The 15878-nt window shown below is 32.2% G+C and overlaps 1 protein-coding gene across 1 annotated transcript in view; it reads right to left on the reverse strand.

Annotated features, from left to right (window-relative positions):
- The window catches only part of LOC136981433 (rho guanine nucleotide exchange factor 11-like), a 188423-nt gene that overhangs the window by 140556 nt on the left and 31989 nt on the right, over positions 1–15878 (reverse strand). The window contains exon 4 of the mRNA XM_067277756.1: positions 9285–9334. Coding sequence (XP_067133857.1) covers positions 9285–9334 — 50 coding nt within the window. The remainder of the gene's footprint in view (positions 1–9284; positions 9335–15878) is intronic.

Genomic DNA, 15878 nt, shown 5'->3' on the forward strand with positions numbered 1-15878 from the left:
CTTGATTGCTTTCTCGCTTCTGGACTCAAGAGTCAAGCCAAGTAACCAGGTATCTAAACCTGTTCACTTGTTCCACTTTGTCATTATTTATATGGATGTTGACCTTTCTTTCCTTTTCTCTGATCCATAGCACTTTGGTTTCATTAACATTATTTTCATTTTGAAGACTGTACATCCCTCTCCAATCCACTCAGGAACTTTCTCATTTTACCCTCACTCTCCATCAGAATTCCGTATCATCAAGCATACCTTAGGCACTGTATCTGCTTTCTCCCAATTTTAATGTGTTCCTCTTCCTCTAGATATTCCATAATCATCTCTTCCAAGTATATGTTGAAAAGAAGCAGTGATAGTTACACCCGTTTCAATCTTGACTTCTTCACTGTATTGACCATCTACTTTAACTTCTGCTCTCTGATATTTGTACAAGTTTAGTATTAATCTTCTGTCTTTCCAATTTATTCCTTTCTTTCTCAAAATATCCATCAATCTCTCCCAGTCAATTTTGTCAAATGCCTTCTCTAGATCTATAAAGCCCATCAACATTCCTTTCCTTTTTTCAATGTATCATTCTCCTAAGCTTCTCAGCAACCCTATCACATCTCTAGTGCCTCTTCCCTTTCTGAACCCAAACTGTTCTTCCCTTATGAATGGGTTCAGTTTTCCATAGAGACATTTCTCCAATATTCTTAAAACAATTTTTGAGGTTTAGGCTAATTGTTCTATAATTTTCACATTTGGTTGTTTTACCTCTCTTAGAAATGGGAATAAAAATATTCCTGAAAGTTATCAGGTCATGTGTCTGTATCATAGATATAATTTGCAAAGCTTGGTGATTTTCTTAATTCCATTTTTGCCCATATTTTTAATGAATTCCGTAGGGATGATATCAATGCCTTCTGATTTTCTATTTCTTAATCCTTCTACTGTACTCATAATCTCGTCCATCAAGATCAGAGCTCCTTTTTCATCTTTATCTCATCACTTTCTTCTTCTACCTTTAGTTCTGCATTAATTTAATGTAATTTTTTTAAAAAATAATTTAAAAATTGTCATTAAAACAGAGAGAGAGTGTGTGTGTCAGAATCATAAGATGTAACAAAGAGCATGGAATTACATAATCTAATGTCAATATTAAGATAAACAATATAAGTTAAAAATTTAAAAATTTGAGTTCATAATTAAAGAATTCAAATTTAATTAAGTAAATAATAACAATTAAACAAAGGCTAATAATTTCAATATGTTGTATACTTTCTGAGTATATAAATAAATTATAAATGTATTATTTTATAGATATTTTAAAACAATTTTAATAATAATCAGGTGATAGACGAATGTACAGTCAAACCTGTTTTTATGCGCTCTTTTTATGTGCGATTTTATTTGTGCGATTTTTTTAATGCGAATTTTTAATTTGTGCGGTTTTTTTATTTGTGCGGTATAGTTGGCGACTAGTCTCGTGCGATTCGTCATGTCTCACGTTGACTTATTATAGCTAAATAAACTTATTATAGCATAAATGCACTTATTATAGTAATATTATTGCATGAATATGCGAAAAATGAAATAATTTACTTTTAAAGTCAACAAAACACCACTTGGACAAAAATATGTAAAACAGACGATAGACCAGACGATGCAGTCAAGTGCTGACATCTGTTGTCAATAAATTCTATTTCGTACGGTTTTGAGTTATTTTCTATGTGAGACTTCTTTTATGCGGTCCCTATTGACCGCATAAAAAAAAATATTTTTTTAATTGTGTTGCGAAAACTATTTTTCATAGCCACTCGTGAAGTTTCGTGCAATTTTTTTTTATGCGTTTTTTTTTTTAATGCGGACGATAGGGTCCGCATTAAGTACAAAACTGTAAGTACAAAAATACAGTCAAACCTGTTTTTATGCGGGGGATAGGCCCCGCATAAAAACAGGTTTGACTGTATTTTTATAAAAAATATGAAAATGAAAATGCATATACAAACAATTGAAAAAGATAAACAAACTAATACTTGCCACTGTTCAAATTCTATTATTTTTTCTAAAATATTTTCTGCTGTTTTGAAAATAAAGGTATTTACTCCAAGTATAAATCAGAATCAAACAATATGTTTTTAAACATATGAAATTAATTGTCTACAAACTTTTACTATGTTTATGTATTTTGTTCTTATAAATCAATTTTGTTTCCTTTTACTGGATATCATCTTTTATTATTACAATTGCAAAAAATCTAATTTTTTTAAGATCCATATCCATCTTTTCATCTATATATAAGTTTTTGAATTATTGTATAAGCATCTTCATTTTCATATTTTTTTATAAAAATACAGTGGGCGATTGGTTAATGAACAGTTTAGAGTGCAAACAAATCAGACAACAAACACATGTTCAGATAACGAACACAAGAAGTGACGTAAAATAATGAATACCGTTTGGACTTCTCTTGTCTCCAGGCAACAATTCAAAACCTTTTGGAGTGCAGGAGACATCAACATTGACGCTCAACCCGATATTGATTGGATTGTATTCCTCCAAACTTTGAAACTCTCACTTGTAATTCCAACCTTTTGTTTACCTTTCTGATAGAAATAATTTTTTACAGTCTTCGCAAGACTGTCGGGCACTCGTTAAGTTTTTCTTTGGTTTTTATTTTCAAAAGGTGAGAGTTTAACTGTCCCATTGAATATTCATTAACATTTTAACACCAAATTTCAAATTTTGTCCATATCTCACATTTAAATAATGTTTTTGTGCACTACTTAATTTCTGTTCTCTGAATTTTTGTAAGTGCTTTTCTGAAGTTTTTATTTCAAAAAGAAACTGATAATATTATGAGACCTAAAAAGAGTGAAGTGTCAAGAACTGTGCTCACCATAGAAACCAAGCAAGAGATAATAGCCAAGGTAGAGTGGGCACACAATGTCTGATGCTGCTAGGCAGTACGGCTTGAACAGGTCTACAGTAGGCACAATCTCAGTGAAGAAAGATATATTCAAGAAGACTAACGCAGATAAAGGAGTAATGAAAATCACATCTGAGAAACAAAAATGTGCCATCCATGAAAAAATTGCTTTTAATTTGGATAAAAGAAAGGGAAATGAAAAGAAATGTAACTAGTATGACTATCATTCAAGAGAACGTTAGAAAAAATTTTTGGAAGTTCTGAAAAAACAAACTCCATATTTGTCACGTAAGATAAAATTCAAGGCTACCACTGGATGGTTTGCAAAGTTTAAAAGGAGATCTGGCATTAAACATGTGGTAATCCATGGTGAGTCAGATAGTGCAGATAAAGTTGAGAAATTCTGTCTCAAATTTGAAGAATTCATTAACTTTTTGTTGACCAGGGTACCGATCTGTATGTCCCTGTTCCTATCAACAATGCTGACCAGGATACTGATTCGTAGGTACCCTGTTAAAAATCGATTTTTATAAAATTTACCGACAACAGATGTCAGCACTTGATGGCAACGTGTTGTCTATCGTCTGTTTCACATATTTTTGTCCAGGAGGTGTTTTGTTGACTTAAAAAACTTTAATTAATGTTTTCTTTTTTCTTAACTTTTTTTCCTCTGATAATTTTTTATTTCATTTTTAGCATATTCATGCAATAATATTACTATAATAAGTTCCTTCATGTTATAATAAGTCAATGTATTATAAATATTCAAGTTGTGACCTTCAGTTCTGAAATTTTATATATTTTATATATTTTTATTTTTTATTTTAATCTAAAATATCAGCAAAGGTTACATGTATTACTACTGGTAATCATATGTTTATTACAAAAATTTATATTGTTTGATATGAAGTGAATAAAGTATATTAGTTCATTATATTAGTTGATAGCAGCATAAAAGTTTTGATTCAAAACAAAGCTTTGATATAATGTGTGATAATTTTGAAATGAAAAATCGTATATGCATGAATGTTATTTAGAATCATACAAAACAATATTCCACATGGTTCTGGCTTAGTGCCAGAAACAAACTAAGTAACTGGAGAATGTTAATTTTGACAAAATGATACAAATTTTCACATTTAGATGTCAGTTCTGATATATCATTTTTTTTCTTTTAATTTTTCTATTAAAATGTATTGAAAAATATTGTATTTAAAACAGAATATATTAATAAATGTATGTAATTTTTTTAATATGAATATAATGATAATTTGATTTTTGGTAAATTTTTAAAATAATATTGCCTGACTGACCTATAATGCCCTTGGTCGTTACTAGAACCCGAACAAGAGGGCGTGGTTAGTCATCAGGTGAGAGTTATAAAGCAGGACACAGTGAACCTTGCTTAACAAGCACCTCTCATAATGAGTAATTTGCATAATGAGCAAAACAAATTGTAAAAAAATTACTCACTTAACAAGTGACATTTCGCATAATGAGCCCCGGACTGTGTGCATGCTACATCAATCTGTGTTCAGCATTCATTCCACTAGCATCTAAGTGTCACTTGTGATCACACATTTTTCCAAACTTGTGTTCAGACATATTACATATAAACATCAACAATCATAGCCCATTATATAATAAGCACACCAAATGATGTACCAAATTCTTGGGTTATATAAAGGCTATATTTAAATATTAGAAATTTATTAATTTGACTAGAGGTAGGCAGTTATGCTTCCATCTCATATTAAATTTAATAATTATAAATAATTAATTTTTAATTTAGACATTTCTAAATTTTAATTTGGAATCAGTCATTAAATTTAATACAAGATGGCAGCATAACTGCCTACCTCTAGTCAAATTAATTCATTTCTAATATTTAATTATAGCCTTTACATAGCCCAAAAATTTGGCATATCATTTGGCTGTTAATAATACATATTTTTTCAATTTTTTTGTTTTCTGTAAATCAAATTCACATTCCAGGTTAGTTCATTCCATGCTAGAAGAAAATATGAAAATGATTCAGGCTCCTTAACAATGTATATTGTATAATTTACTTTGAATAAACATTATACATAAAATATTTGAGTATTTTTTTTTTTTGGCGTGGAATGTATTATCGTATTTTACATTAATTTATATGGAAAAAATTGTTTCACTTAATGAGTGTTTCATATTACAAGTAAGATTCTGGAACAAATTACGCTCATTAAGCAAGGTTCCACTGTATTATCCACAACAAATTTTCAATTGTGATGAAACTGGTTTATTTCAGAAGCATATGCCAAACCATACCTACATCACAAAAGATGAGAAAAATATTGCTGAGCATAAACCCATGAAAGACCCATGATTGACATTTCTTTTAGAAACTAATGATAGTAGTGATATGAAGCTTATCCCACTTCTTGTCTATCACTCTGAGAATCCTAGAGCATTCAAAAAAAAATTCCATAATTGAAGAAAGACTGCCAGTGATGTAGAGATCAAATAAAAGAACATGGGTCACACAAGCTCTTTTCAAAGAATGGCTGTTTAAAGTTTGTGCTCCAAGCATCGAGGATTACCTTCAGACCAATGAATTGCCATTGAAAGCACTGAAGATTTTGGACAATGCACCAAACCCAAAAGACCTTAAAGATAAGTTGCTGGAAGACTTTCCCTAGCTGACAGTTCAGTTTGTTTTCAAATCCCAGTTTGTTGATTCAGCCAATGAGTCAGGAGGTTATTGCAGGTTTCAAGAAATTGTACATTCATGCACACTTGTTGATGTTTTGAAGCATACAGTTCTCAACAATGACATTAAAACATTTTGGAAAGAAAAATTTGATATTCTTGAATCTATCTGACTCACTCAAAAGGCATGATCAGAAGTCACTCAACGACAGTTGAATTCTGCTTGGCGAAAGCTGTATCCCTCCTGCATTCAGAGAGACAGAGATGATGTTCCTGAAATTATGGATGAAATTGTGACAACTGCTAGAGATCTCGAATTAGAGGTAAATGAAGATGACATTGAAGAGCTCATAATGGAACCTGAAACTGATCTGATGACAGAAGAACTCCAAGAACACTTGAATGAAGAATACCAAGAAACTCAGCGAGATGCGTTTTCTTCTGAAAAAGAGGAAGATGAAAAAAGACCAATGCCGACATCTGCTATTAAAGATCTTTTGACGAAGTGGGAGAATATCAGAACAACAGTCTTAGAATGGCATTCAAACAAGGTTGAGGTTAATAGGCTTGGAGATCTCTACAATGACAATGCTATTAATTATTTCTGAAAAATCCTGAAGAGAGAAAAGAGAAAAGCAATCAACATTAAACAGATTCTTTAACACCCCACAAATGGAAAAAAAATGACTGATATTTATCAGTCATGTTTTTCTCCATGCAAGACATGTATTCATCAGTTATGCAAGACTGTGTATGTATGTATTATAAGACTGTGTATTATAAGACAGTTATGCAAGACTGTGTATAAATAAACATAGTAAATATATAATTATTTATTTATTTTTTGCAGTCTACAGAATGAATTAAACAAATTCCCATAAAAATCTGTGGTAAATCGATAATTGGTTAACAAACAATTTGGGTAGCAAATATGGTCTTGAAATAGATTATGTTCATTAACTGATCACCCACTGAATATTTGTCTATCTAATGCTTATCAAAAATGTTTTAAAATATCTATGAAGTAATACATTTATAATTTATTTATATTCTCAGAAAATATGACATATTGAAATTATTAGCCTTTGTTTAATTAATTGTTATCACTTAATTAAATTTAAATTCTTTAAAGGAAATTAAAAAAAATTATTGAACTTACATTTTTAAATTTTCAACTTATATTGTTTGTCTTAATATCAGCAAGACATTAGATTATGTAATTCCACGCTCTTTGTTACATCTTATAATTCTGACACACATTCTCTGTCTGTTTTAATGATAGTTTTTAAATTATTTTTTTGATAAAATAGTTTAAAATTAAAAGAAGAAATTTTATTTTCAAAGATTTTCTTCTCTGATATGATATTTCAATAAGAATCTATTTTGAATCATTTTTGCCCCTCATATATCAATCCACCTTTTTATTGTTTCATTAATTAAATATCATCACATTATATTCTGATTATATGTGAAATCCCAGGCTACAGTTTTTATAAAAAGATTAATATTTTAATAATTTATTAAAACAAATTGTTAACAAAAGAAAAGATTGTAGAAAAAGCAACAAGGAAGTGTGGGTTCGGAGCCGTTAAGATTTATATTACACACGTTTTGGGTAGGGTCCTGCCACCAGGTGTGTTTTACCGGACACACTGCCAATTGAAATGAAATAAATGATTAAAGCGCAAGGGTAAGAGTCACTCCAAAGTCCAGGAATGAGCCTCTCAGGAGGAAGGATGCAGAGTCAGATATAATCAATTAAAGGGAATTTATTAGCAAAAAAAAAAAAAAAAAAACGAAAGTTCAGAACAAAGTTATCAAAACCAATTTTTGGAAATTTACCTATTTTTATCTATACAACGAGGGGGTACCTAACAGGGGGTATTCGAACTATGCGACTCACAACATACCAGATAAACAAGATGCCTTCTCTTGTCTGTTCAGACAGTTGGTCAGTCTCTTGATCCTGTTTCACTCTCTCTCTTTTTCTGTCTTTCTATATGCCTTTCTCCTTCTATCTCTCTGGTTCTGTCTGACCGTCTTTGGTCTACCACCTCTGGTCTACTCTCTCTTTCTCTGTTTTGTCTCTGGAGTTTCGTCTCCCTTTTTCTCTGTCTTCATCAAGCTGGAGCTCTCCTTTTAAATACTTCCAGCCTGAGAAGGTTAGTCATTCGATGATGATTTATTGGTGGTGATGTCATCGGGTGATGATTTACTGGTGGTGTCATCATCGTAGCTGAGATGATTGTTTCATTTTGTTATCTGGTAATGACATCGAACTTTTGTAGGGTCATCATCAAGTTGATGTGACTCATCTTTCTTTTGTGACAGTTCTCATCATTATTCATTGATTGCTTTGACTAAGTTCTTTGTTTAATGTGTAAACATTGTAGAAATCCAAGCCTCGTCGTGACACTCGGTGCCGTGAAAAAAGGGGGGAGTACGATGTTTCCCATTTTTATATTTTTAATTCCTTATAAATTAATTTAATTATTTAATTGCTTCTTCCTCTTTTCCTTGGCATGTTGTGAGATTTCTGATAGTTGGATAATAAACCATTTTATTCTAATTCATTTATTTAAATCATTTTAAGTCTATATTAAAATTTGGAAAAGGGGGAGTCCCTAGATCGGTAAAATAGGCAAATTTCCTCTTACAACTTCAGTTGTTGTTTAAGATACATTAAAGTCTTAACAAAGTTTATGCAAATACATAATTAGCTAAAAAAAAAAGCTAAAATAAGGTGATTAAGCAAAAATTATTACAAATGTCGTAAATAACAGTTCACAAATGATTACATTGAGGTATTTTTGGAGGGGGGAATGGTGGTCTTCACAGAAGTAACAAGATCTTGTCAAAGAAAAGTTTTTCCAGTTTCAAATAAAACAAAGTAAGAAAATATTAAGCAGGACTTTTACTCAACTTTTAAATTCTCTAACTTCTCCAGATTTTATGACTTTTCCAAATGTTTTTTTTTCCAGTAATTTTTACTGTTTTATGAACACAAACCAACAAATAACAGAACTTTATATTAAGTGAGAAATTCATTTCACATAAAATTTAACTTCTGAAAAGATGCTTTTGATATTTGAATGTTATTATTAATTAGAATAAAAAGTTTGTTTTTTTTTCATTCTTGGTTTTTAGACCAAGGAATACCTTTTTAAGATAAAAAAAAGAACATTTATTTATTAAATTTATTAAATTAATTAAATTTATAATAATATTTTCCTGCATTCATTTAATTTATATTCTTTATTTTCTAAAATTTATACATATATGTATGAAGCCTTTTAAATATATTTAAAATCATCATCATATCTTCTTAAAAATACATTTTAATGAAAATAAATAAATTATAATTTTTTAATATAATTTAATATTAAATTTAAAAAATTAAAAAATAATTTTTTAATTTTTTAAAATATATCTATCAATACTTTTGGTTTTCAAAACATCAATTTACAATTTAAAATTATAAATTCATTCATACATAACATACAATTTAGCTTAATTTATAACAGAAATCATTTTAAATGCAGTAAAATTATAAATTAAATAAAATCATTCATCAAGTAAATTTTTTGTACTGACAAATACAATTATCTTTATATTTCTATGATTAAAATCCATGTAAATTTTACATATTTACATGGATTTTATAAATTTATAACCACCAATTCAAACTAACCTTTATTATACGATCTCCTCTTTGTACACCAGCTTTTGCTGCAGCACCATCTATGGTACAAACAAATATATTAAAATATTTTAAAATATAAAAATTAAAAAACTGTACATTACGAGGATTGTTCAAGTCAAACTACAACTTTTAGGTCCAAAGACAAAGAAGAATGTAAAATTGGTAAATCTCTGGTGGCAGTAAAAACTTAGGGTTTCCAATCACCAACTAGGGTATGTATGTTAAATGATGTGAAGTGAAATAGTGGACAGCAGTGTAAATGCTTAATTGGGATAAAATTTCTTGTTAGACAAGGTGTAAAACCAACAGAAATTAAAAAACAAAAACCGTAATGTTTCCAGCAATAAAAACTATTTAATAATAACGTTTTCGACTGTTTTAAACAGCCATCATCAGTTACAACGAACTTAAACAAAAAAGAATGCAGAAAAAAATAGAACACAAGCAATACAAAATATTTAAAATTCAAAAATAATTCCAAAGTAAAAAATGCCGACGTATATTAGAAACTAATAAAACTGCGCATGCGCTAAATATCGTAGTAAGAATAAAAATAAAAACAAAATAACAAAAATACTTCCGCAAAAATATTTCTATTACAAGAAAAGAAACGTTATGCATTTCGGTAAAACGACTTCCATGCCGTGGATAAAGCATCTGCATCCCTATGGTTAATGCAACCCGTGTTAACGTGGGCTTTGTATATTTCCAGCTTTTCTAGATGTTTCAGCATTTGTTTGTTGGTCGTGGCCCTGATAATAGATGCTTTGTCCCAATGAACGTCGACATCTTGATGCTTAGCGAAAGCTGCTAGCACAGTAGAATCTAAGCTCTTATTGATGGAGTATCTATGCTCCTTAAGCCTCTGCTTTAAATGTCTCATAGTTGCACCAACGTATACCAGATCTGTGTTAAATCGGCGATCTTTTAAAGGTATAGAATATACCCCCGTCTTAAAACTCTGGTTTTCTTTCTTCTTGTCGTTTCTTAATAATCGATATACTGTAGGATTACGCCGATATAACACCTTCATGTTGTTATTTCTGGCTACTTTCTTAATCATCGTGTGCAAGAATGGAAAATAATTGAGAATCACTTTTCTTCCTTGATTCATAGGAGGAAGCTGCCGATTTTTTGCCTTCCGAAATTTGTCGATAAGCCCATCAATCTCCTTACTCCGATATCCGTGTTGTAATGCTGTAGTGCGGATGTAATCTAACTCCTTGTAGGTGTCAATAACACTGGTGCAATGTGTGTGAGCACGTTTGATCCAGGCGTGAAAAGCTGCATACTTAAAATTCATAGGATCGAAAGAATTTTTTGGTATAATAATGGGCTGATAGCTGGGTTTTCTATAAACGTCCGTCCATATTTGACCCTCCTTGCATGTGATTGAAAGATCAAGGAAATTTACATTAGAAGCACTTTCTTGGTCCAGCGCTAAAGTCAAACCATACGGGTTTTTGTTGATTTCTTGAAGGAACTGCAGAGCGCTACTATTATTTTTCCAAAGGATGAAAACATCATCAACATATCTTGCATATAAAATGATTTGGTGTTGAAAGAAGGGTATGACTTTGTTTTCCAAGCGACGTAAAACAAGCTCACATAAAATAGAGGACATAGGGCTCCCCATAGGTACCCCTCTTTCTTGCAAATATGTTTCATCTTCAAATTCGAAAAACGATGTGTAACATATTAAATTTGCAAGCTCCAAAATGCTGGAATGGTATTTCGTTGCATTATCTATATTAGCAAAAAGAAAGTCTCTCAGTTCACAAAAACACGGCGGCAGTCTTATAGACGGAAACAAGGACTTAAAATCCATCACTGTCATATATTCCTTATCCTTGAGTGTAATGTTGTTGAGTTTTTCCACCAGTTGCACTGCGTTTTGTATAGCATAGGGGTATTCTTGAATCTTTGGCCGGATAAACTTGACAAGCTGCTTCTCAATGGCAAATGTAGGGGATCCGCACTTCTCTATTACAGGGCGTATTTGGTAACCAGGCTTGTGCGTTTTACCAAAAGCGAAAATTCTAGGCGTTTTTGGAGCCTGTAAAACTGAATTATGCATACGTAAAATACGAGCCAACGGGGTTAAAGAGAATTTCTTGACTCTTTGCTGCAGCGATTCCATATATTTGTTGGGAGCATGTTGACATTCGGTGGTTCTGATGTATTCATGTAATTTATGGTTATACGAGTCACGTTTTGTAAGGACAACACCTTTAGATTTATCTGCTTTAATAAGTACTATATCATTCATTTGTAGCCATTGTCTTGACATTTCAATGCAGCTGTGGAAACGTCTTGCTTCTAAGTTAGACTTTCTTTCATTTGCGGAGCTAAACCTTGCTTTCCATCTGATGTAATCTTGCCCAGTAGTATTCATATCCTTGATAATTAATTCAATATTTGGAACAATATCCTCAGGCCTTGGTACAGTAGTAGGAGCATAGAGAGGGCCATATTTTAGAGCTTCAAAAAGACACTTTGGAGGAGTGATGTTATCCCAAGCTGTTACAAATGTATTATTTATCAAACGAGGTTTGACGTTCTGCCCACGTAGTAACCATTTAAGTTTTTTGACATAGTTACGTTTTAAGTTTCTTTCGAAGGAGTACGTTAAGCTGATCATTCTGCTGTTGACATCCTTCAGAAGCAACGGGTCTTGCTCGTAAAGGTGATCTTCCAAGCGAATAAGCTCATGTAATAAGGCATAATAACGCCTTCTAGAATACCTGATGGCTTTGTTAAGGCAAAGATGTTTCAGTTTTGGTAATAAAGACTCACACCCTACAGGGAGACGTATTCGATAAATGGAATTCGGGAAAACATTATTTAAGCGGCATTGCGAAAGGAATTCAAACTTTCCCTTTGCTTTGTATAGCTTGATAACAAGTTTATCCGTCCAAAGATTCAAGAATACCCCTATGCTATACAAAACGCAGTGCAACTGGTGGAAAAACTCAACAACATTACACTCAAGGATAAGGAATATATGACAGTGATGGATTTTAAGTCCTTGTTTCCGTCTATAAGACTGCCGCCGTGTTTTTGTGAACTGAGAGACTTTCTTTTTGCTAATATAGATAATGCAACGAAATACCATTCCAGCATTTTGGAGCTTGCAAATTTAATATGTTACACATCGTTTTTCGAATTTGAAGATGAAACATATTTGCAAGAAAGAGGGGTACCTATGGGGAGCCCTATGTCCTCTATTTTATGTGAGCTTGTTTTACGTCGCTTGGAAAACAAAGTCATACCCTTCTTTCAACACCAAATCATTTTATATGCAAGATATGTTGATGATGTTTTCATCCTTTGGAAAAATAATAGTAGCGCTCTGCAGTTCCTTCAAGAAATCAACAAAAACCCGTATGGTTTGACTTTAGCGCTGGACCAAGAAAGTGCTTCTAATGTAAATTTCCTTGATCTTTCAATCACATGCAAGGAGGGTCAAATATGGACGGACGTTTATAGAAAACCCAGCTATCAGCCCATTATTATACCAAAAAATTCTTTCGATCCTATGAATTTTAAGTATGCAGCTTTTCACGCCTGGATCAAACGTGCTCACACACATTGCACCAGTGTTATTGACACCTACAAGGAGTTAGATTACATCCGCACTACAGCATTACAACACGGATATCGGAGTAAGGAGATTGATGGGCTTATCGACAAATTTCGGAAGGCAAAAAATCGGCAGCTTCCTCCTATGAATCAAGGAAGAAAAGTGATTCTCAATTATTTTCCATTCTTGCACACGATGATTAAGAAAGTAGCCAGAAATAACAACATGAAGGTGTTATATCGGCGTAATCCTACAGTATATCGATTATTAAGAAACGACAAGAAGAAAGAAAACCAGAGTTTTAAGACGGGGGTATATTCTATACCTTTAAAAGATCGCCGATTTAACACAGATCTGGTATACGTTGGTGCAACTATGAGACATTTAAAGCAGAGGCTTAAGGAGCATAGATACTCCATCAATAAGAGCTTAGATTCTACTGTGCTAGCAGCTTTCGCTAAGCATCAAGATGTCGACGTTCATTGGGACAAAGCATCTATTATCAGGGCCACGACCAACAAACAAATGCTGAAACATCTAGAAAAGCTGGAAATATACAAAGCCCACGTTAACACGGGTTGCATTAACCATAGGGATGCAGATGCTTTATCCACGGCATGGAAGTCGTTTTACCGAAATGCATAACGTTTCTTTTCTTGTAATAGAAATATTTTTGCGGAAGTATTTTTGTTATTTTGTTTTTATTTTTATTCTTACTACGATATTTAGCGCATGCGCAGTTTTATTAGTTTCTAATATACGTCGGCATTTTTTACTTTGGAATTATTTTTGAATTTTAAATATTTTGTATTGCTTGTGTTCTATTTTTTTCTGCATTCTTTTTTGTTTAAGTTCGTTGTAACTGATGATGGCTGTTTAAAACAGTCGAAAACGTTATTATTAAATAGTTTTTATTGCTGGAAACATTACGGTTTTTGTTTTTTAATAGTTTATCTTTCCAGTACTAGTTTAATTATTCCAACAGAAATTTACCAATTACTTTAAACCTACACAGTAAAGACATAAGGCACCATAATAAAACTTTTAAATGGTATAAATGCTTCAAGGAACACATCAGTGAGTGATAATTATGGCTAGGGTAGTTCCAAACTATTGTCATACTAATGAACATATGGGATAATCAGCAGATAACATGCCACAAACTTGCAAATGAAGACGGGCCTTGATTTAGGAACTCTTGACACAATCATTCATGATCATCTGCAGTTCTAGAAGATTAATGCATGGTGAATATCAAAGCATCTCATCTCCTTTGATGGAAACAAGAAAGTGCAAGTTAACTTTAAATTGAAAAAGTATTTAAATCATATGAGCAAAGTTCTCTTGGATCAAATTGTAATCTGTAATAGACCTGTACATGTCACCTTACTCTGGAATCAAAGCAAATAACCAAACTGTAAAAACACACAAACTTGTCCCTATTAAAAAATTCTGGTCAGTGAATCTGCAGGTAAGATGATAGCCACTGTTTTTCTGAACAGCGACAGCATCATTCATCTGGAATTTTTGTTCATTTTTGACTAGCATTTAGTATTATCTGGTTTTCAAAAACGTGCAGAAGGCACTATGAAAACAGTGTGCTTTGACCACAAATACATCATCATCTTATATCACAGTATTTTTTCAGAACAACATACAATCCCACGAGGTCACTTGACCACACGCAAAATCCACAAACTGGGCTAGAGGACATTACCACATTTTCCTTATAATTCAGATCTCACTCCTAGCATTTTCACCTTTTTGGACCTCTAAAAGACTTCCTGAGTAGGCAACATCTCCCCAGTGATGATGCTATTTAAGAGATTAACTGATTCTGGGTTAGACATGTTGAGAAAACCTGAGAAGCTGGTTTCAAAGACAAACATATTTCTGTAGCAAGAGATTTTCTGAAGAAGTAAATGTACTTTGTTTCTTTGTTACTGAATCTATCTGTTCCATACCATCAAAAGTCCTAGTTTGGCTTGAACAATCCTTGTATAATACATATATATTATAATTGTTATGTTCTTCTATTATACTAATTTATACTGTTACATACTTATACTGTTTATTTTAATTTGAATTTTGTTCTAGCATTAGAACTGGAAAAGAGCTTAGAAGAAAAAGTTACTGTAATTTTAGGCAGACATGTGGCATGGCTAAAATCTGTACGCAGCAGGTTTTGCTGCTAGGTGTAATTGGTCTGGGTTGCGTCCTATCTTGTCCGTGATGTTCACGTTCACCTTGACCACGTGTTCTGTGTCTTTTGTTCTGCTGGTAAAAATTAACTGAGAAACTGATAATTTACTTAATTTGGATCGACTATGTTATATTTACAATAGTGTCGAGATATAATACAAATCCAAGATCGGCACGGATGTCAACTCGATAGGGGTCGACATCCGTTAACTAACATGAAGTAAAAAGATGTCTCTTCTTATTAAAGTTCAGGAGCAAAATGAAGTCAGAGGGCGAAGGTCACATGGTGGCGCCCTCTGCTCTATACATCAAATTTTTATCAGTCCCACAATTTTACGATACTAGATGATGTTACAAAAACCCACTTGTAACGACATAAAAAAATCATTTTAACGTCATATTTGAAGCACTCCCAAATTTACAAAATTAGATTACAAATTTTATTTAACAAAGAAAATACTACGTGTTCAGTCCTAAGGTCAGAGTTCACTTCCTAGAATGACTGTGGGTGGTAGGCTGCACTTCTTTATGCATCAGGAGTGTAGCAAAAATGACGTCATGAGCAGCTCTCGCTGCACGTCACTGCATCATAGTTTAGAAACACTTTCTGCTCGAGCAAAACTTGGACGCTGTAATCAATCCTTTAATTCCCATTATGGCCGAAAGTAGTGTTTTATTTAAATATTGTAGTTTTTTTTTTAACTAAACAGATATAAAGAATTGAGCATTTCTCTTTCCGAAAATGTGGACAAAGTAAAGAAATAGATGTATAATTATATTCAAAATATAGTATTTTC

This window comes from Centruroides vittatus, unplaced genomic scaffold (assembly GCF_030686945.1).
Source record: "Centruroides vittatus isolate TY-2023 unplaced genomic scaffold, ASM3068694v2 contig_754, whole genome shotgun sequence".
NCBI lineage: Eukaryota > Metazoa > Arthropoda > Arachnida > Scorpiones > Buthidae > Centruroides > Centruroides vittatus.